At 38.1% G+C, this 24,802-nt stretch overlaps 1 protein-coding gene across 1 annotated transcript; it reads right to left on the bottom strand.

Moving 5' to 3' along the window:
- Positions 1 to 23,260: 23,260 nt before the first annotated feature.
- Positions 23,261 to 24,398, bottom strand: LOC135077836 (cuticle protein 3). The gene has a single exon (XM_063972372.1). The coding sequence runs from the start codon at positions 24,346 to 24,348 to the stop codon at positions 23,536 to 23,538; it is 813 nt and encodes a 270-aa protein (XP_063828442.1). The 5' UTR covers positions 24,349 to 24,398; the 3' UTR covers positions 23,261 to 23,535.
- Between the last annotated feature and the right edge of the window lie 404 nt (positions 24,399 to 24,802).

A 24,802-nucleotide genomic window follows, 5' to 3' on the forward strand; every position in this document is an offset into this window, starting at 1 on the left:
GATAGCCTCATGAAACACAATTTCCCGTACAAATTTAGACCTACTTATAATTAATTATGATTGAAGAGTATTTTAAAAATGGAAGAACTGAAAACTTCAAACAGTTTTACAACCAATAACCGTACCTAACACCTACATAGTTTCTGAAAACTCCTCAGTAAATTATAAGACGGATAAAATATTCTTAGTTTAGTAACCAAATAATAATAAGAACGGTGGTACCTAACTGTAGTTACGACACCGAAACTTTACGAGTTCCAGTTATGCCGATAATAGATTAACCTAGATTAGTGGGTTAATGATGAATGTATTATTTACACATGAACCCTTACTTACTGTTCTTTCTAGGAACCTTTACTAATACCCATATTATTATGTCAAGTAGTAGGTCGATTTTTCCGTATACAGTCATAATATTTTCTTTGATATTTGATATAGGAATAACCTCAGATCATAGAAAGGGAATAGATATGAACTCGCGCGTAACTACAACGAGAACCAGTGTCCCCACATTTCCCCCACCACAGCTCCCACACACACATTCAACTGTGTAAAAACAAAGCGACTGAGAGTCTACGACAACATGTGCAACCGGTTTAAAAGTGCTGTGATTGGCCAGAAGGCATGCCTTATGGCCAATCAATGGCCGCGTGACGTGACGCACACTTTGAAAAAAGCAATTAGGGAGAAGAAAGATAAAATGGAGTCGATAAGATATCGATACTTTAAATCCTGAGGGCAAGGCTCGAAATTGGTTTCAAAAATGCTTATGTATGAAAACTTTTTATTATTATACGTTATTATTATGTTCTTTAACGATTTTTGGATAAAGGAGTCAGTTCCATTTTGTATGGACGAAAAACTCAGAAACACAGAATTGGGACTAAATGTAGTTTTACCTTATATTTCACATTTTACCCTAACCAAAGCTCAATGTCGTTATCAATGGAGTATAGAAGTTATAGACTGACAAAGTTTGTATGAAAGGTCATGGGTTAAGTAGGTACTTGTGATTTTTACCAGTATTTACAATATTGGTAATATATTATTATTTACTTTAATAATAATAACAGGATCACTATAATTATTATTAACTACTATCGCGCATTAACTTTTTTATTATGGCGAAATTCGTACCGCCTATGTTTATCAAAAATAATGCCTATATTAGGCTTTCAACTAGCTCTTATAGTAATTACATAGTTGACAGTTACTAATCCCTTCTACTATAATTATTGTTTTTGTAAAAACTTAAAAATCGCAAGGAACTCATGATTTTTTCATTCAAAATTAGAAAATAGAAAATATTAATTTACTTCTATTCATCGATAAAGGAAACCGTATTTAGAACACGAGCCCTGCACTATGTTACGACCGGCACATGCGGCCGTACTGTGTATTTTCACGCGTCAGTGGATATCGGAAGAAATGAAATACATTGCGCAGTAGTTAAGCATGACCTAAAGTGGTTGCTAACTAAATCGTCAATGTACAACGTGTTTAAATTTTTATCACCACTAATTTCGATATCGCAGTAACTGTTACGGCACTGAATTCGTTCGTAAAAATTATTCGTTTTTTTTATTTATAAGCAAAATACCAATGTATTTGCAATACTTACATGTGGTAAATGACTCCATTGTTCCTGTAGTTCTTCGTTTCACTTGTGTTATTGCACGTAACGACGCATTATCCAACAATATCGGAGAACATTTCCTCAGTACGACTGAATCGCGACTAACCTGGCGTCGCGGGCGATGTTCGTTTCTGGGCATATCGCGGAGACACGCGCCACGCCCCCGTTTCACATCTATTCCCTTCTATGATCTGAGGGAATAACCTATACTCGTAGCATGTTTATAAAATAAAAAAATATTAATTTTTATACGCTGTTTTGAGAAAAATAAAAGTAACAATAAAGATCAAAAAACAATTTGGATTCTGAATTTAATATTGCAACATCAAGTAATATGAAAAAAAACAAACATAAAAACCGACTTCTCAATTTCCTGGAAAAAATATGTGTCTATAAACTACCGTCCGCATATTTTCCGTCACAAGTCATAAAGTGAGCACAGCATGTTTACGAGCGATAAATCTCCTAATAAATCGTAAAAAGTTATCGTCTTTCAGAGATCGCGCCACAAAATAAGACGGCAAAGAAGACCCTCTTAGGCTGAGTTGCACCACCTAATTTTGACCGTAACTATAACGATGACCGGTGTTTTTGTATGGAGTTTGATAGATTTTTGACGTTTGTCAAAGTTAAAGTAAGATGGTGCAACCCAGCCTTAGTGTTATAAGTCCAGCTCTTAACTGGGTCAGTCAGTGCCTGAGGTACGGGAGGAGTCACATTGACATTATTATGACATGCCAGAGCCTAGCATACAAATCTGAAGTAGGTATTGCTGACGTTAGATGTCTCAAAAACACTCAATTAAGCACTAGACCTTGTTGTGAACCTATAATATTAAGTTTACAAAATCTAAAGTTGGAAGTTAGAAGGAATCTAAAGAAAGTTGGAAGGTTGGCTCTATATATTTTTTTAATTTAATTTAATTTTGAAAACATTCACTTAAACAATAACTGACAAATTTTAATAATATCTGCTTAAGAAACTCCACCATTTACATAAATTTTCGCATATGTAAAAATAATCAAACGACAAGAGTGAAAAGCCAACTTTCTAAATTAAATAAACTTCATGCATTTTCTTACTCTGTCACTCAAAAACAGCTTGATGGGTTTCAATGTTTTACTCATAAAGCCTGAACAGCGTTCGAATGGATAAAGCCCGGTCTCTGAGCACGTAGAATTTTGTCCATTGTCCCCAAGCTACCCATCCTTATCGCTCGCGCGTAATTATATTGCTGTCGCGACTGTGCGACGGGCGCCCGCAGTGAGTGTGCAAGCGCAACAGCAACATAATTACGCACGAGCGATCAGACTATAGATGACATTAGTTTCAGACTGTGTAGTAGAAAACCTACTGATTACCTCTTTACTATGTTCTTCTTCCCATGCCTTTTAATAGGCATCCGCATGATTTGAAACACGGAATTAGACTACCGATTTTCTTGTTTGATAACATGTAAGATTGCGACAACGCGAATTGCTTTTGAATTAGAAAAAGGAGGTCGTATAAATGAAAGGTATCCTTTTTTGTTGGGCTTGTATTGCACCAGCCTTGTAAGGTGTGCCAGGTGCCAGACAGGTGTGGATTAATGTTAGGTATGCGTTCCGAAAAAGTTTAATTTATTAGTGATAAGATTTTATATCGTGGAAAATTAGACAGGCTAATTAGCTATCTGGAATAAATTAAAATAAAAAACCATTGCGAACTAGTTAAAATTATTGCTTAAAGTTGAGTTCAAAACAAATGAATAAAGTGAAAAAATTAACCAGGGGAAACTAAACACTAACTTAACTTAAACAGGGGTTAAAAACCCCTTACCGGATTATTCTTCATACAGACCACCTTTATCTCGTCAGCTTTCAAACAAAATCGTTCGGTCAGACTTCAAACACATCATGAATGCAAAAGGAAGAAACCCATAAAACAGAAGGATGATTTGTCGAAAATCCTAAGTCACCCCCCATACCAGGTACGCTCGTTTGTGTGTAAATAAAACACGATCGAGTAATTTGCCATACATGCCCGGCGCGCAGTCACGGCGCGCTCATAACTCTGCTACGTGCTATGCAGTCTCCCGCAAAAAGTTTAATTGTTCCCCCTGATCAGGGTTACCACCCGTTTAGGGTAGTTAGGACACATAGATTTTGTCCTGCCGGACTAGGATGCGCGCCGTGATGACTCTTTTCGACGTCAAAATGTATGAGCAAAATCGATAAAATGGCGTGATGACCGCTTATCGTGGCGTGCATTCTAGGCCTACCTGGCCTTTTAATTTGATCTGTCCTTTTCTCTTATGGTCTTACAAACTCAAGCACGTCTTAAAAACGCACGGTATTTTTCGTTATTCCTCATTAATTTGTCCTTTATCTTTTTGATTAGTGTATCTGGCATATTTAGGCTTTCTTTATAGATGGCAGCCCTATCGCTGATGGAGCAACGTGTGCTTGCGGGAGCAATCATAAATTAGTTTTTGCGCCTTTTTCCAGTCCAACTCTTTGTTGCTGAAAATAGGAAATATGGCAGTGCAGCGTTATGTCGTTGTCGTATCTTATTTCACTAAAAAGCGTAACTAGCATGGCTGGATGTTCTGATGTAATACAACTGTAATAATGTATTTGGTGCTTTGATGCATGAATGAAGTAGTGTAAACATTGGTCTTCCTAAGAAAGAAATAAAGAAAAGAGACTTTTTTATTAAAACATGATGGGTTAACTTAATTTAAGGGTTACTTACTTCATGTCATTTTATATACTTAAGGTACCTACTCGTATCTTAAAATATTTTCTGATGTAAATAAAACTTCAGACCTATTCAAAAGTATATCAACAAGCGACTAAAGTTTCGCGTTTCAACCCGAAGTGGTACCAAAGATTCCAATCCTGGATTCCAACAAAGAGCAACGAGATTGCGTGATACCATCTCCACAGTTGGAGGGACACTGCCGTATTTCAGTGGTGCTATATTGCTCGTTAGCGACCGCAAATGGTGCAACACCGGATCGCAAGAAAACAATTTAGATGAGGGCGATGCGCCGCAAAAACAGTGGGAATGTGACAGCTGACCTGCACTTGGGTTGATTTTTATTGAGCACGATAGATGTCCTTTTGTTTTTCATTTGATGATGAAAATGTGGGATTTTCGTGATTCAGTATTAGAGTATTTTGAAAGATAAGGGTGTCAAGAAACTCTTTGATTCATGAGATGTACTTGTACCTACAATTTCCAAAAACTTTTTTTTTTTAAAAATGTTTAAAATATTGTTCCTGGTAACATTTCCCAGCTTTAAGAACAATGATGCACTATTATGGCCCTATTGCCTATGTAATAACAACATACCTACCTACATAACGTGAAAACGCTTTTCAGGTGTTTTTATTGTAGGCTATTTTTATAAGCAGCTGAAAAAATATTTCAGATGGAAATACGATTAAGCTAAACAGGGTTAACTTTTTATGCAAAAGCCTTAGCTTAATCATGATTAGGTATGTGTAATTTTTACAGTAGGTTCAACGGCGACAGCGAGAAAAAACAAAAACAGCAGTATCCTGCATTTTGCTTCAATCGATATTTATCTGTTATCCGTCTACTTGTCTTACCCACTGATATATCACCCAATAAATAAACAGGCATTCCGACACGTGCTACCTAACAAATGGTGTAATTTTTGAGCCTCCAATTCTGGCCAGTGCCCCTAACCGACAGGGATTAATGACTAAAGCAATTAAAGTAGTAAACAGCAGGTGCAGTGAGACGGTGGCGCCCCCTGGGGCAAACAAACTAGTGTGGGAAGCTGCCGGGCTTGCGAGCTAACTAAATGATTTTGTATACGGCAAGGGAGGATGGGCAACTTCGAGTGACATGGCAACTTAACTAGTTTTGTAGATCAAGCTAGTCACTAATTTAAATCAAGGTTTCTGTGAAGTAGTGAAGAATTGGTTTGAGCTTGGCAACTGGATAATTGAAACACATAAAATGAGTCGTTAAGAAAGTATTTAATGACTCTAAGAAGTTTTTTGTAAGTTTTATTACACAAGTTTGATAACGTGTTAATCCCAATCCCAACTTCCCAACTAATATTATAAATGCGAAAGTAACTCTGTCTGTCTGTCTGTCTGTCTGTCTGTCTGTTACGCTTTCCCGCTTAAACCTCGCAACCGATTTTGATGAAATTTGGCATAGAGATAGTTTGAGTCCCGGGAAAGAACATAGGATAGTTTTTATCCCGGTTTTTGAAACAGGGACGCGCGCGATAAAGTTTTTCTGTGACAGACAAAATTCCACGCGGGCGAAGCCGCGGGCGGAAAGCTAGTGACATGATATATCGCATTTCATCCCAACTAATATTATAAATGCGAAAGTAACTCTGTCTGTCTGTCTGTCTGTCTGTCTGTCTGTCTGTCTGTCTGTCTGTCTGTCTGTTACGCTTTCCCGCTTAAACCTCGCAACCGATTTTGATGAAATTTGGCATAGAGATAGTTTGAGTCCCGGGAAAGAACATAGGATAGTTTTTATCCCGGTTTTTGAAACAGGGACGCGCGCGATAAAGTTTTTCTGTGACAGACAAAATTCCACGCGGGCGAAGCCGCGGGCGGAAAGCTAGTGACATGATATATCGCATTTCAGTATCAGCATTTCTTAAAATAAAAATACAAACATTAATTTCGTTCGTTCGTTTCAGCCAAATAACGTCCACTGCTGGACAAAGGCCTCCCCCAAGGCTTTCTATAACGACCGGTCCTGCGCTGCCCCCATCCAGGTTCTTCCCGCGAACTGATTTACTACAAATTAATCTTTTTGATATCTATGTAGAAAGCTGGCTGTTTTTTTTCTGAGATGGGTCACAGTTATTCGTTATCCTCTCCACCCCTGTGTCAGATCTATAAGAAAGTAAACGAGGAAACGGAACAAGTCGGTTAATTCCGCCGGGTTTCCAAATAGTGCGGTGTGCGGGCGCAACGTGATACTATTTGTGCAAGGAAATAATCTCTCTGGGTAAACAAGCAATGCACTTTATTTGAGCCAGCTACGTGCGGAGACTGCGTCCGTGGCTCAAGGGACACCGCTGATGTTTGTACTGTAGGTGAGATTAAGTTTTCTGATGCAGTCTTGGAATATATTAGCTTACTCTTGCTCATACTCGCATGCGGTGAGCTACAGGCCTATTTTATATCGCGCTTTAACGCTGTGCAGTAGGTATCGTGGCATCGTGAGTGCTATACCTGCTTTATAATGCCGTCAGTGTGATATAGTTCTTAGAGCTTGTTCCAGGATGCTCACTTTTGCCTGCTATTGACGGAGTTTTATAGTTTTTGTAAACATGCAAAGTCCGAATAGTAATGCTTAGTAACTTTATTTAAGTAATAGCTAAGTATCTTAACTATTTTTGCTACAAAATCGCATAATTATAAATTACAGCTGCCTAAGGTTTTTCCATTTACCTCTATGAGCCATTGTAATCATTGATGATAAATTTTAATACACCAGTCCCTAGCTCGCCATGCTATCTGACCATCTCCTTGCATCTTACTTCATATATTATCATTACCATCCTCATGGTATCATTTATATCTATCTACCCAGCTTATGGGTACGCCCTCAACAATCGCGTAAAGGACAATGTTCGTTCTCCATACATTGTTCGCCTAAGAACCAACAATTTTGACATATTACTACCCGAAAGCGAAATAATACGATTCTGTGTGTAAGAACAATGATTCCTGATGGACACTTGCCATAAAATTAATGATTAAGAATATTAAATCACAGCGATTTTATAATATGTCGTTTATGACAACATGGCGTCTAATGTATTGTGTGAATGTATGAACACCGATTCGCGAAAAATGTTTTGTATTGTCGTCACGCCGAGTCGCAGCCAAATAGTATAAAATAATAGAACAAGTTTTAGAAATACAACTCGGCATTCCACTTTTATAATATGCCCACATATTGCACGTAAATAAACAACATGAATCGTAGGTTGTTTCCACCCTTGTCATCTGACACATGAAATAAACTCCTATTGTATTATAGATATCGAAGCCGAATCGTATATAATAATAGAATGGGTTTTGGAGAGCATTCGGGGTTCCACTTTTATAAAATACCTACATATTGCATAAAAATAACACGAATCATGAGTTTTCTTTTCACCATTTACATCTGACACGAGATAACAAACTCCTATCTCCATGACTACCGTCGTAGTCTATGCCAAAGACTACAATATTTTAAGCAAGAAGTTTCAAACCTTAGCGGCTACGGTAACCCCTGGGCCACATACATCATGATAACATTCGGTCGACACCGGAACGAAGTTTTGCGATTATGCAAAAAGCATCGTATTCTAGTGCGGCTATATCACGTTCAACCGGGGTTTTAATTCGACTAAAGTCCTGACTAAAGACTGGAAGAAAATACGCCGCATTGTATGAGCACTTCGTGTTCGTTAAAGCGGCTTCAGATCTAGAGCCCACATAGTTTTCTTTCCAATAATATCCGCAAGTAGCGCTGCATGATCTTTACAACAAAAACGGCAATAGTTATTAAGGTGCCAAAATTATATGATTACTTTGGCACGGTATTGTACACGTTCGAAGATTTGTCATTTTCATTCATTTCATCATCATCATCATCATTTCAGCCACAGGACGTCCACTACTGAACATAGGCCTCCCCCAATGACTTCCACATCGCACGGTTGGTAGCGGCCTGCATACAGCGCCTTCCCGCTACCTTTATCAGGTCGTCGGTCCACCTTGTGGTGGGTTGACATTGCAGAATATGACTTTTGATAGGTTCATCATAGAATTCGGCGGGGATATCCTCACGGAGGAAGTTCGTAAAAGGGCGGAACAAGATCTTATAATAATGCAAGGCCGAAGCTGTAACGCGCGTGCTCCTACGTGTCATCTGGCGAGTATGCAATAAATAGTAATGTCTGGTAAATAGTGGTAATACGTATCGTTCGTTCGTTCGTTTCAGCCGAAAAGACGTCCACTGCTGGACAAAGGCCTCCCCCAAGGATTTCCACGAAGACCGATCCTGCACCGCTCGCATACAGGCACCTCCCGCGACCTTCACCAGATCGTCGGGCCACCTAGTGGGAGGACTGCCCACGCTACGTCTTTCGGCCGGCTTTTACCCGTGGTCCCCCCAACATGTCCCCCTGGTGGGTCCACGGGTAATTTTTTTTACCCGTTGTCTGAACGGTGTTCTGAACAGTGTTTGCCAGTGGGTCTACGGGTAATTTATTTTAACCATGGTCCCACCGCACTAAGTGGCAAACATTGCATGTCACCTATGTCTGGGATGAAATATCAAACGCCGAGTAGGATATGAGTGACTTTAACCCACATGTGTGATGTGAAGATATTATAAAGATAATGGTGCCGTACCTACCTATAATTATTTTCTATATTAATTATAGAAACATAAATAGTCTGCTCGTTTGCCTCCTATCACATAAAAAAAAAAAAAAAGATATTTTTATAATATTATAGATAGGACCTAGGCTAGGTGACAAGCAATGTTTGCCACATAGTGCGGTGGGACCATGGTTAAAATAAATTACCCGTAGACCCACTGGCAAACACTGTTCAGAACGGTGGGACAACGGGTACAAAAAATTACCCGTGGACCCACCAGGGGGACATGTTGGGGGGACCACGGGTAAAAGCCGCTTTCGGCTCGTGGTCGCCACTCAAGAACTTTCCTGCCCCAGCGGCCATCAGCTCTACGAGCTATGTGCCCCGCCCCGTCTATGTCTATATGCGCTACGATTACAGGGTATCATTTTGCATAGTCGCAAGACTTCACTCCGCTGCTGTCAAATCAATGTCGCATAATGTTATCGCAATGTGTGTGGCCCTTGGCCAAATCACAGAAGCCTATGCGAAGAAAGAGCACTTGAATGACAATGAAAATCAGGGTTACCATTTTATAAGATCTCCTCACTATTGAGGGTAATAAAGTAACATTAATAATCTAGCCATTAATTACATTTATTACCTACTAGCTTTCCGCCCGCGGCTTCGCCCGCGTGGAATTTTGTCTGTCACAGAAAAACTTTATCGCGCGCGTCCCTGTTTCAAAAACCGGGATAAAAACTATCCTATGTTCTTTCCCGGGACTCAAACTATCTCTATGCCAAATTTCATCAAAATCGGTTGCGAGGTTTAAGCGGGAAAGCGTAACAGACAGACAGACAGACAGACAGACAGACAGACAGACAGACAGACAGACAGAGTTACTTTCGCATTTATAATATTAGTTGGGATACGAGAAAGTAAAGCAACATGCGGTTTTATTTTAATTTGTAAAATATTTGTAACAGTTTGTTCCAAGTTTAGTTTTACAACAGTATTGCTGTTTCAGCTGTCACTGTGAAGCTTTGGGAAAATAAATAAATAGAAAAAATATTAACATAAATATTTATTTAAGTTTTTATGTTCATTATCATAATATGCCAATTTAAGTTACACTGTGTGACAGTCTTTGACACTAAACAAACTCTTCAGCTTAATAATACCTACCTACAGGGCGTTTTTATAGTTACTCTTGCTGATGAAACAAGAAGGGTTGATTCTACTACTGAAATACAACTACTTTTCCTACAGGACCAATATCAAATTCTCAAAAAAATTCACATCCTCGTGATGGTGATAATTTCTATGGAGAGGTTTTTCTTTATATTCGGTCTCTTGGGATAAGTTATTCCATTTGAGCAGTAGAATTAATCCTTTTTATTTGATCACATATAAAAATAACACAAGTGTTTAGGAAAACTTCTTCTTTGGTATGGTATCACTACGGAGTTATAATGTCGGCAACTCTGTATCACTGACTTTTAACTTTCAAACAGTATGAATAATAAGGGCACCACATTGGTTTTCTTTCTGAAAAAAAGGCTTTCACTTTTAGTACTAACCCTTTAGCACTATTTCATTGAAATAAAAATACAATAAACGCACAGAAGACTGAAATTGAGTCAACTGACGTGACATTTATAATTTGTTGACATTATGACAGTTTGACAAGACTAGGGATTGAAAAAGTTTTAATTGAAAAAGTAAAATGACAATTTATTAAAACGATTCACAAGGATATAATCGATTAAAAATATTTATAAAATGTTCTGATACTTGCCTGTAGCGATTATCCAATCCTGGTTTCTACTGAAAAACTACCTCGTGGCAAGATTTTAATAAAATAATAAAATCTTTATCTTCTCTTTCACAATCTATAAAAGTTCATTTGGTCTATTATTATACATGTGCTATGAATGAGGGTTTTCGCGATTGAAAAATCCGCGAGATGGCAATACGTAGACGCGAGGTCCAAATGCTGCATGATTGGTGGATATCTGTCAATTTCATGTCAAAAATAACCAATACGTATTGCCATCTGGCGGATTTTTCAATCGCGAAAACCCTCATTGGCATAGATTATGAGAGACTGGCAACTATACTAGGTTGATATATGTTTCTCACACTTCAACTGGCATTGGATTCAACATCGGATTCTGACACTTTTACAGTTATGATACCATGAATATCAGTTTATGGTCCTAATTATTTTTATTTTATTTACGACCTTCGACCAGTTGGACACTTTAGATAGCTTCTTGTAATAGTGTCAATATCTTTTTAGCTTTTAACGCAAATCTAGTCTTCAAAGCAGTTTAATCGATTTATTTTATTTTCAAAATCGATATTTTATTGTCTATGATGGCCGCAGGAACATCACTATACATGGACTCCCAGCAATAAAGTACGGTAATGCCTCGTACAGATTTTATCGGCAAAAATTATGGAACTTGATAGGTTTTAGACCATGCCACGCACCAAAACGTCCGGAAGTTGTAATAGTTTTATAGAATAAACGTTAAAAGACTTATTTATTTAATTTTTCAATGCTTAAGTGTCCATTAGAATGAAAGGGTGCTTAATGTATTAAAAAAAAAGAAAATAATTATGATGGGTTAATGTTTTTGGGCGGTTTTTAGGCGGTTTCTGACAATGTCCTTTAACTTGTCCGCAAACCCGCGTTGACCCGCGAACTCGAAGACCGCGCTGTTACACCGGCTTACGTTCGAATCAAACCGTTTTATCTCTAAGAGAAATAAAGTAACGGTCAGTAGAACGATTTTATTGTGGGGTGACCGCCCGACCCGACACGAGTGCCACATAAATTCCGTGGCACGTGCCTCACCGCAAGAAAAATTAACTGCCACCAGTGCCACGTTTTTGTACCCAGCAATTTGTAGGAAGCAGCTTCAAGTTCAAACGAATTGTGAGGTTTTCACATGCGATTGCTTTTTTTTGCAATATATTAGATATTCGGCTATCGCTGGAGGCCATCTTAGTATTTTCACAGTTTTGTTTGAGTTGATGAGTTATTGTAATTAATTATTTTAATCAGGTTCATAGACACCTCGTTTGCTATAAGATATAAGATATAAGGTACACTATTAGACTATAGATACTATCACAAATTGATTACTTGTGGTAGGATATAGACTGGAATAGGTATATCTAATGTGGATGGTACTTACATTTAATTATTACCAGACTTGATATCGTTTCGTTTCGTTTCAGCCAAATGACGTCCACTGCTGGACAAAGGCCTCCCCCAAGGTTTTCCACAATGAACGGTCCTGCGCTGCCCGCATCCAGGCTCTTCCCGCGACCCTTACCAGATCGTCGGTCCACCTAGTAGGAGGCCTGCCCACGCTACGTTTTCCAGCCCGTGGTCGCCACTCGAGAACTTTCCTGCCCCAACGGCCATCGTCTCTACGAGCTATGTGCCCCGCCCACTGCCACTTGATTTTAGCAATTCTGCGAGCTATGTCGGTTACTTTGGTTCTCCTACGGATCTCCTCATTTCTGATTCGATCACGCAGGGAAACTCCGAGCATAGCCCGCTCCATCGCCCTTTGGGTGACCTTGAGACTTGATATATTTATTGCTAACCATCTGGGCTCTACAGCGTATGGAGTTTAGGCCACCAATCCACCATTTGCCTATAGTAAATTTGAGAGGATCGTGCTGCTGTAGTGGAGACTAAATAAATAACCTGTTGGTTGATGTTATGTATCTACCTTTTATCATATTTTGTGTGCATCCAAAATCCAAATGCATTTGAGGCGATGTCATCTACAAAATAAGTTAATAATTTCTTGTCCACAATTTTAAAAGAAAGATGAAGCGATACTAAGAAGAAAACAAAGTGTTTCCCACGAATAAAACCGCTTTGTAAAACAGGGAATTTACTACAAGGAAAGATCCCTGAAGGTATACGGCCGGTCACGGTTCCCTAGTTGCCCCGAGGAGGATTCCGGATAACAAGGAAATTAGTACTGTTCGTATATCGTTTGAAGTGAACATTTGATACTCCGTGATTGTAATACTGTATGACCGTGATCGTTTTGAACGATGATGTAGGTAGGTATAATTTTCAGTAGCGGAAAATAATAAGGCTAAGTTTTAGTGCTTTTTAATTTTCGAGTCTTAGTACCTTCTTGACTAAATTAATGTGTCTACATAAAAAATATAGTTTCTAGTTTCTCTACATCAAGTTCTACCTATTTTCAGAAATCATAAAAATACCCATTAAATTCTTCAGTGAGTTTACTTACAGGTATAATTAAAGAGCGAATAAAATAAAAATAAAAAACAATAAATTGCATGAGAACTTGATCTAGCTAGATTCTAAGCTTCTTGACATCTGAACAAATTGAAATAATCACCTGGAAAACTATGTATATTAAATTCCTCTAGGTACTTACATACAAAGCCACCATTTATTCAATCAGCTAAATGTCTAGTTCGGGGGTTTTCTTTTAGTCGAAAAATTAAGTAAAATATTGATACTAGCTCTCTGTGGACTGTCTAGTTCTGAAATATTAAAGCCTTCAGCTGTTGTGAATACATAACGTAATAAATCTTCATAGATGGATGGATTGAACTTCAGCATGAATTCCTAGCTTATCCAATTATTTTACCAATCGTCTACACATAAGCCTCCCAGACCAGATTTATCGAGTAATTTTAATTTATATGTTTTCAACTAAACAATTAAGACGATATTTTAAATAAGTACATGTTAGAGTACCTGCCTATTTAAATTAATTGGAAAGAAAAATCTGAAACATCCTAAATTATAAGGAATACCTAACATTAAGCATAAAAGTAAACTATAAGATAATAATAAATTCACTTGTTTGCCAACAAGCGAATAAATACATTAAGAATACGTACTAAATTCTTCAAAAAATTAAATATTCTAAACTAAATGATTATGACTATCATCTATCATCAACCAAGCTGATTGAATTTTCAGGTGGGTTACACAAAGTAGTAAGAAATCAGTTTGTTTGGTTAGGATGTTTCAGGATCGAATCAATTTGATAGTCCGATAGAAAAGATGATCCCTCGCATCAGAGGGTACGTTAAGCCGCAGTTCCTGATATGTCTCTACGTGGGGTGGCTACACACTTCACCATTTCACACGATTATGGCGGCTCATATAACATAACACTTCTTATCACCCTCGAATTTAATACCTATTAAGTGTGAAAATTGGTAGGTAGATTTTGCTTGCAAATCCAAAGATTTTTATCTTTTCTTTGCGGCAAATAATACGCGGTTTCTGGTTGTCAATGAAGGACTTAGGTTGAGTTGCACCACCTAACTTTAACACTAACTTTAAAGACAACCGGTGTTTTTTGTATTGAGTTTGGCAGACTTTTGACATTTGTCAAAGTTAAATTATGATGGTGTAACTCGGCCTTAATTCAGTGTAGCTTGATTTTTCTTTTGTTCTAACGAGTAGTATTTAGATATCAATGCACTGTAGCTATTTTTCATCAGCAAAGCATGTTTCAGGTTCCTTACCATAACATATCCTGCCGGGATTTGGCCGTGATATACTTTATCGACGTCAAAAAGTATCGCGGCGCGCATCCTAGGCCTACAGGTTTTCAATTTCTTTCCAAAAGACTACGATCCAATTCGTAGAAGGCCTGCTTACATTACTCTTGGTGCAGGTCGGCAAGGTTTCTGTAAAATTTAACGTAAACAAGTTTTTATTACTGAGATAGGTAGGTAGTTCATTTGTTATTGTCCCCGCACCGTTGTCGTTCCTTTCAGATCCTTCATCCCTCTTTCTCAAAGAGAGATAGAGGGTCGAGTAAAAGCGAAAGATACACCCAAAAATACGAAAGCCCTGCTAGGGCGGACTATGCATGGGCTTTAATCCCCTTATCTCATTTCAAAGTTTGCTACTACTCAAAGGTTTACGATCTCAAAACTACCAATGTTACAGTTCGTTACATAAGTACAATTTTCAACTCAATTTAGGTACATCAGAACAAATGGTCTCGTGGGTAGTAATGAAACAAGGCAGTTATGCCCGGAGGATTCCTTTTATGGGCCAACCGTTTACTACCACTAAACTTGACTTCTCTTAAACGCCAGTTAAACGCTCTTGAGACACACTTCTGTCCAGTTTTGTAATTTACGAGAACTTGGGAATGCCGTAAAATAATGATGAATGCCTATTCAACACATTGTTACAAAGAAATGTAGATCAAAATTAAATTATGTGTCTCAATAATTAGGAATGTTTATTGTCGATTGTATAAATACCTACACTTTCATTTATTTTGATGCAGAGTTGAGCACGCGTTGAGCACGTGATGCAGGAGTATACAGTTCCTGCCAAGTTATTAAAAATCCCCAGTTAGTGTGTCATAATAACTCTAATAAATGAAGCAAACAAGTTTATGACGTAGTTTTTGCGCTGTCACTATTGACGCTGTCACGATTTTCCATTGAATGTCGGCCTATTGCATCCTTTATGATCCAGAGCCATCATGTAGCATGGACTAAGAATTGGAGTCGATAATGCCGAGCTTATTATACCTACCTCTTTTACAAAAAGAGTGCCATAACCGCATCACGTTTAGGTGCAATTTTTGCGACGTCCTATCGATCGCTGCAGCGTCTTCTGTATTATTACTGCCGCAGACTTGTGTCCCAGGGCGCTCCCCCGGGCCGGTGTGCTGGACACACGATACTGACTTGTCATCGTAATGTAGGCAGTTTCAGTAGATTTGCTACAAGTAATGAAGGCAGAAAAGTTAGCGAGTGCCGAACACGGGCCGAAAAACGTGTGCGCAGGACTCCCTCCAACAAGGTGGGCCGATGATCCGGTGAAGATCATGCCGAAGCACCTGGATGCAGGTAGCGCAGACTGGTCGCTGTAGAAATCCTTTAGTGATTCAGATTGTGTCTGCCGTTCAGAGTGGTGATATTTTTTTTATGTGTCAGGAGGCAAACGAGCAGACGGATCACCTAATGGTAAGTGATTACCGTCGCCTATAGACACCCGCAGTCCCAGGGGCGTTGCAGGTCTTAAGGCGAAGATGCGCTCTCTTCTTGAAAGCTTGCAAAAATTCCATAGAGTAAAGTAGAAGTATTCAAACTCTTGCTCGCTGTGGTCAGTTTGCTTAAAAGTGCTTACCAAAACATTTCTTCACGCATAAATAAGGATTATCAGAAGACCAAACATACACCAGTGAAGGACATGCTGAACTTTTGAGGGTATGTTGTACAACGAACTTGCTGTATATCTTTCCTTTGCTCTATCATCGTGTTACATATCAGGGGGACTTCGTTATTCTCGTACGTTGAAATTTAGTCTCAAAATGCTCCTTTCGTCCTGCTACAAAATATCGGAGTGGAGCTGAAATGTTATGTTACGGGGAATTTTCTATTAACTACTGAAGTAGTTTCTGGCACAAAAGTTCGTTTTGTGCACATCACCTTATTGTCACACGTGTCTTGTGTATTATATGTATTTCTAAATGTATAAAATAAACACATATACACGACGGTTTAGTTGTTTTATATTTGTATTTCAGTGGAGACAAGGTTTGTCATTTAGTAGACAAGACATGACATTATGTACGCCCTAATTAGAGGGAAACATTTATGAATTCGATTTAGCTACTTTTCTAAATAGGTTAAAGAAATATGACGACTTTCTCACACCAAATTGTACATTGTCTACACAAGCAAACGTATAGTTGGTCATATAACAGTAACATGTATAGCTTGAAGCTGGATAAAAGGTACATTGAACAATTTAAACTCCCCAGAAAAACTCCTACGAAACATACAAAATTGAATCACGTGTCCGTTTATTCAAACCCCGGAACGAATCAGTCTTTGTCGATGCACACTGCACACACTTGAAATCTGGAGGAGGACCTGCATCATAGCTAAAAGAGATACGCAAGCTAAGTACAGTAAGGCTGAGTTGCACCACCTAACTTTGACAGTAAATTTAACGATAACCGATGCTTTTTGTATGGTTTTTGACAGATTTTTGACGTTTGTCAAAGTTAAAGTAAGATGGTGCAACTCACCCTTAGTATCAAATAGTTTGTGACATCCTAAAGTAGCCAAAAAGTTCGCAATACGTCTTTGTGACAATAGGAATAGGGTTGTGATCAACTTTTTGGTCACTTTGGGTCTCACAATCTATTTGACGCTAACTGTACCTACTCGTCTTATAAAATAGCCCGAGTGTTTTGTATTTTATGTATGTACAATGTACATATGACACACCGAGAGCCTACGAAATCAATCCATTTATTTGAATTGTACGATTATCTGATTTGTCGTAGTGTCAATCGCTTGGATTGAATTCGAGAATTATGTTACTCCAACTTGGCAAAGCATCAAATCATAGAAACCGTGCAACTAGTACATAATATAAAACAAAAAATTCATTATACAACTTAAAAAATAAGTACACAATATAAAATTAGTTTCAAAAGCACAACATTTCGTTTTATGGTCCCTATACTATAAGTGGTTTACTTATTATCGTTTTATTTAGCAATTCGTACCTACATAAACCATTAAGAAAGAGTCGAAGTAGAGATTGTATATTATCTACGCTAGACAGACCTACTTACCAATAAAAATATAATTTTAAAACCGTGTTCAACAATGTGTGTAACTTTTATTAGTAAGGTCGATTATGTGAAAATCACTGGTCAAAAAGTACCTTCAAATATACTTAACTGTTTTAACTGTGCTTGCACTCAGTATGCGTAGCGCGGTGCGGCTGCGCTCGCTGTGCGACAAACACTCCGATTGGCAACTCTCGACGACTGATTTTGTTTTGCTGGATGAGATTTCGGATCCGAAACAGTCCAACGAAGTTGGAGTTTTGGCTGGAACCATTTTTGTTCTGATCGGTGCTGCTCGTGCCTAAAAAGACTAATGAAAGTTAACGTAGAGTTGTTGCCATTGTTACTACCATTACTATTAAATATGTAACATTATTCATTGCATTGTTTAGTGTTCACTTCCACTATAAACTTTTCTATCAAAAATATTACTAAAAGAATGGCAGACTTTGTTGCATCTAATCAATATAACCTGAGTGATAAATTAAAAATGTTTTAAAAAAAAAAATATTATGTGAAGAATGTCTTTAAACTTTCAGTAAATTATTATCTTTTTAGAACAACTCGTATGTAATGATTCAAAATTATTAATAAGTAAGTTACTCCATCTAATATCAACGTACTTAGTGGATTATTGAATCCTTCATCCAAAATCGAGATAGTACTAATAAAACTTTTGGCTTAAAATGTAGCAAAACAAAATTATTACTTACTATAAGTAGCAGTAATTGGTAGATACTTCGTTCCACTTGACTGGCTGGCAGTAGCTGTTCCCTTTGACATAAACTTTCAGCTTATAATTCTTAAGCAAACCCTCCGGCTTGCATGTCCAATCAGTTCTGTTTTTCTTATACCTTAACTAGGCTTTTACATACAAGAAGTGGATACAGAAAGCTCTATGAGTATCGTATCGTATGTGGCAATATTAAAAAAAGTCCATCTAGGACTTATTTTTCAAATGTCGCATCATGACTTGTATCTTGTTAGGCTGCGTTGCACTACCTAACTTTGACCGTTACTATAACGATAACCGGTGTTTTTTTGTGGAGTTTGACAGATTTTTGATGCTTGTTAAATTTAAAGTAATCCAGCCTAAGACTTATAAGAGTTTCACGTAGTTATGGTGCAATGTGAGTATATCTATATCTATAAAAGCGAAAGGTCACTGATTGACTGACTGACTCACTCACTCATTACGAAATCTCAAAAACTGTAACACCCACAAACTTGAAATTTGGCAGGTAGGTTCTCTTATAGGATGTAGACATCCGCTAAGAACGGATTTTACGAAACTCCACCTCTATGGGGTAAAACGGGGTCCAAGCGTCCGAAGTCGCGGGCGGTCGCTAGTTTTTTATACGACAGAGGTTATTCCACTATTTACTAACATATTTTTACTATTGTTAAACCATCCCTCATACTAAGCTTTATGATTTAAATCAGTGTTGTATGCAACTGTAGCACATATCATGCCAGAATACCTACTAACATTTTGGTGGTGTTGGAACTCGCCTTTTTCTAAGTAACCTTACTGAACCCACCTTCATAGCGTCTTAAAGTAAACAACGTTGTCTTTAACAAGCTGAGTTACGATAAAATATTAGTTTATAGATTGCCCTACTTTCCTACCGGCGACATTCCAGATTGGTTCTTCCATTTTTTCATCTGGAACATTTAGATTTCCATTTCCTATTGTAATTAAATAGACTCGGTTTATTGATGCTGCTCCACTGCAGGAGCTTTCGCACTTTAAAGGTTTTTTTCAAGAACTTTATCGGCACTTAAGTATTAATTAACGGAATGCGAGCTTTATGTGGAAGTTGTTAAGTTGTTTTGTTTTTTTTTTGAGCATTTCAATAGCGTTTAATAGCATTAATTAAGTTTATAGTGAATTGAAATACATAATAATTAATTAGTCTCGAAGTAAGCTTAGAATTTACTACGCTCTTTATATTACTATACCCACATACACAATTTAGTAACTATGGTTTCCAGTAGTTAAAATTAATAGAAAATGTTATATTGCGTACTTAGTTATAACAACCTTCTGCTCTCGCAGGTTTGCCTACGTACGTAAAATGGCATATAGTAGGCACTTAAATGGTCACAGAAAGTAGGTAATGTATAACAATGAAAATGTAGAAATATCTATTTTATTGGTCACATATTTCTCTAAAATCCACTAAAATTGGTAAACCAGTAAAAACTACACAGACAGCAACTTGAAATAAGCATTCATAATAATATCAGAGTAGTTTGAGTGTTTAATACAATTAAATATAACCACAACAAAACAAATTGCATAAACTCAACAAAAATAACTAATGCTAAGTCAAGGGCGTCACACGGCTAACTTACCCAAGTAAAACTGGATTATGAAACGTAAATGTAACGGTATGTGAGACACCTAAACAATACCGTTTCGAAAGAAACACTGCAATCACTTACTGGTACGTTTATTCACTTAAAATTGCATAAATGAGTTATGAATTTTAGTTTATGGGTTTTTCTGTTTCAATTTACTCGTAGTTATGTGGTTCAGTTAGCGACCTAGTTTTATACTCGTAATTTAGTTGTAATTTGTGTATTTTAAAGGGTACTATTTTGTAATATAAAATAGTCTGTTGTTACAGCTCAAGAATTGACAGTTACTCACAAGTTTCCGGTAATTTAAATGTTGATCATAATTAAATATCTTATAATTTAAGTTTAGATACAAATTCACGTTTATATGAATTAAATTATGGACAATGATACCTTACCCATAATTATATTATTTGGAAATCTAGGGTACAACATTATCATTTGTTCCAACCAACGAATTTATGAAACCATCGCCCGATGTTCAATTTAAAGTCGATTCACTGCGGAATGGACAATAAAATGAAAAGCCCGCAATTTTATGAACAATCAAAAAATTTAAAACGAAACATTCAAAAAGTTTGCAACGATTGAAATGTCGTTCGTCGCTTTGCGTGATAAAACCGAATAACCGATTCCCAAAGCACACGAAAATCTCGCAACCGGTCTTTACAATACAAAATCGTTTTGAGGTGGAAATGACGCGAAACATACATCGATGCGGTCATTTTACAAATCGATCAACAACCGCTCAATCTGAATTTTGGTAATGGCTGTTGAAATTGCTTGTAATAAAATAAAGGTTGCGCCATGCAATCGATATGTGATATTATTCGTTGGGTCGGTAGGTCTACTCTCTGGTAAACCCAGGGAAAAATTAGCCTTCGATAATAAGTATGAGAATTATTGGACTCTATTCAATACTCAAATGGGACACATAAAGAGTGATATCATAATTTATGTTGGTAATTCGTTTCGTTCGTTTCAGCCACGTCGTGGACGTCCACTGCTGGGCGAAGGTTTCCCCCAAGGTAGGTAGGTTAATTTCATTGTTTGCAATTTAGTTGACATTCCAAGCTTTAATTAACCTGATTGTGGACGTTGAAGAGTTTTATACTCCGGATAACACCACATTGTCGTGGCATCAGAATTTCAGAATCCTAATAAAAATATTTTTTTTATTCTTCATAACAATAATTCTGCCATATTATCGATTATTCATTTATTATTACGCATTGCGAATAAAATACATATTTTTGTATCATTACAAAAAGTAAAATATAATGAGTATTTTTTGTTAGTAATAAATATTGATACGATTTTTTAATACAGAAATCTGGCAGTTGAATAGAATAAAACTAAACAGCAGTTAATTAAATTGAACTGCGGGTTTTCTACACGTTTTTCACTTGTGACAGGAGGACAAAACAATGCAATTATTAAAACAACATTGACTATTTGGTAGGCGTAGATTTAATAACTGATATGTGAGCTTGGGGCAACGATTTTAGGCATGCCAGTTATTGTTTCAATAATAATGCTAAGTATTTTCGTTTTAAAATCAATGTGATTGTACGATAAGAGGATATTCAAGAGATACGTAGCAATTTTGTTAAAGCTCATTTGGAAAAAGAAGCATTGGTAGAAGAAATTGGTTGTTTTTAGATAAATGAGAGGTTAAATAAAGCGAAATGATTTTTTTTAAACAAATCACATAGATATACGTTGTATGTAATCTTAGGTACTTAAATGAAGTTTGTAGTGCCTAGGTAGTTCGTAAATTGATAAAAAAGCAGAGAGCTGTGTGCTCTTGCAGAAGGAATATTGTATTAAATTCATCGTAAGTGTATCTATAATTTAGTTAAATAGTTGTGTGTCACTAAGTCTCAGTTTATAAATAAATCCTACCTATAGTTATATCTTTATATTACTTTTCTGTATGTCAATACACTCGTAATACATTAAGGCAAATACGTCGAATCCCTGGATTGTGAATAATGAATATAAATATTACCTTTGGATTTTCCTTATTGAAGTGAAGCTAATCCTGTATTCGAATCGAACTTTCATTTATGAGACCGTTAAGTATTTGCTTCGTGTGACATTTTTTCAATATCATTAGTTTATAACTAAGCTTAAAGGAAGAAAATGAGTACCTAATGTAGAGTATTTATTAACAATATGCCTAAATAAGCTAATAAGGTAAGTGGAAAAGCTTTTTAATTTTCAAAGTGAATTATTTTACTTCGCAAAGTGAAAGAACTCATCCATTTCTCACTATACTTAGGTGTACTTTAGAACAATAAAGATCATTGTAAATTGCTAAATAAGAATTCTGGGTAAATAATATGCTAAAATAAACTAAAATTGCTTTGTTGCTCAGATACGTATTAAGAGTTCAAACGCGAACTACAATATCATTATAATAATGCAAGGTAACCAAAAGTAGGCTTTTGCGAGTGATAGTAACTTCGGCGTTCTACCCAGTGCCACTAACGACGAAACCGGGCTTCAAACTTATAATAATGTTTGCAGTTTACGTTTACCTTACGATGCTCCGAAAGTCGCCGCCCAAAGGAAGTAGGATGCTCGGAGTTTAAACCTGACTCCAGTCTCACCACTAGTTTGCCCAGTTACAACTTTTGCTCAAACCACTGACTGGACAAAACGAGACAACCACCGGAAGTCGCTAAAATTCAAAATAGCTTGTCACTTGTCATTGAAATAACTTTTAATTACACGTTTAATTCTGTTTTAACAAATTACGGAAACGAATCACCGAAATGTTAATGCTTCATTCTCGTTTGATTGACGTCCATTCAAATGTTAAATCGCAACATTATTTGCATTCCAATGTTCAGTTTCTCATTAATCCGCATTGTCGATCCGCGGGTGCATAGAATAAACCACTGATTACACGCTGATAAAGTTGGGTATTTGTGCGTTATTGCAGTATTGGTATCAGACCTAATAATAACTCTGGTAAATGGAAAGCAAGGCGTGGCAGCGGACCGGTTCGCGCAGTATCCTTGTGTTAGTAAGGTGATCTAGTTGCCGACAGTTCCTGCGGTAGAATGCGGACGCGGTCCACGCCCGCGCAGGTATGACCAGGAAGTCTGCACTTACTTTTTAATGGGTACTATATACATGATATTTCATGTTTAAGCAATCTCTTTAATAGCTCGTTTTCATAAGACATTAAATAAAAAGGAAGAGGAAGTCAGGAATAGTACATAATTTATTTTATGTAATTTCCAAAGGGGTCAAGGAAAGTCAAGTTCATTCAGCTAATCCTAAATTTATTTACAAGATCAGTTTACACCAACAGACGCGCGCCTGCTCACCCTCGGTTACATTTAACAAAAACATTCAACATATGTAAAACTGTCCATTCATTCACAATATCACAGCGTACAACAATCAAGAAATGCTTTTGAAGCGGCCGCGTACGCACGTAGCGGTCGCTCCCCCATGACTCGGCGAGTTGCTAATTGATCCGTGCTTTTACATGTGTGGGCTGCACAAACCGCCGGGCCCTCTCGATACATTAGACTTAAACTTTGTGGAAGGAGTAAGTGTAGCCGTCAGGCGCACGGTTCAGGCTGAACTTGCCGGGCGGGAAGAAGCGGGAGGGCGGCGGCGTCGTGGGCTCGTCGTAGTACTGGGGCTGGTGTTGGCTGGGCGCCGAGTATTGCTGGTTCTGAATTCCACTGTACTGAGCTTGCTGCACTCCAGGGTAGATGTTGTTATTCTGGTACTGAGGCTGAGGTTGAGCCTGGTATTGAGGCTGGGGCTGGTACTGCGGCTGCGGCTGGTACTGCTGCTGGGCCTGGGACTGGGGCTGGTACTGCTGCTGGGGAGCGACGTAGTTCTCCTGCTCGTACAGCTCAGGGTGGTACTGTCCATCATCTTCGTTGGGCTTGCCGCCGTAGCTGCGGGTGGGGGCGGGCGCGGTGTACTGCTGGGGTGCACTGTACTGGTTCGCTTTGTAGTCTGGAGGGTTGTAACGCGGGTCGGGCTGGTATCCAGGCGTGGGCGCGACGGGCTGAGGCGCAGTGGGGATGTGGTCTCCTACGGCTTGGAAGCCGTTCTTTCCTGCGATGTAGCTGACGGTTTTCCTCTGACCGCTGGGGTCGATGTAGGAGTAGCTGCCTCTCCTGTTGCCGTCAGCGTCGGTTTCCTCTTTGAAGTCGATCCCATCCTCCTGTTGGTACGCAGCGCCGAAGGCTCCGTTGCCGCTGAGGTACCGCGCCTCCTGGAGGATGGCGGCGGTCTTCGGGTCGCCCGCGTATTTGGGGACGCGGCGTCCTCCCTCTTGGCACGTCACGGCCGCGATCACAAAGGCTAATATGGCGAGCCTGAACATTCTGGCAAATGTACACTGCCCGCGTGAAAGTAACAAAGTGTGTCGTTGCGGGCGGGTGAACTCATTTTATACGGATAGTAAAGGCCTTGGCTAGCTGGTATTGGAAGGGCCGGCGGGCGCGACCGCGAAAATCACACGCGTTCAAAGTTCTTGTGCGCATGGGATGCGTGGACACATCAGGGAAGTGGCATTAAGAGGACGGATACATGTGTCGTCCTTTGCTCAAAATGTCAACTGGTTTACGATCTCATTAACCATTTATGGTTTCTTTGTCGCTCATTATTTAGATTTGTAAATGGCCTATTTTCGATAATTGGAAGTTATAATTATTTAGGATCGTGTTTTTTTTTATTTTTGCACTAAACGCGTAAGCTTGTGGGAAGGTTGAAAGATATTGATAAAATGTACTGTTATAGTTTTTATATTAGCACATGCTAAAATTAATTAGGTCACT

The sequence above is a fragment of the Ostrinia nubilalis genome, chromosome 14, assembly GCF_963855985.1.
Source record: "Ostrinia nubilalis chromosome 14, ilOstNubi1.1, whole genome shotgun sequence".
Classification (NCBI taxonomy): Eukaryota; Metazoa; Arthropoda; class Insecta; order Lepidoptera; family Crambidae; genus Ostrinia; species Ostrinia nubilalis.

Excerpts from the sequence above, each read along its gene's own strand:
- LOC135077836 (XM_063972372.1), bottom strand. The coding sequence starts at position 24,348 with ATGTTCAGGCTCGCCATATTAGCCTTTGTGATCGCGGCCGTGACGTGC.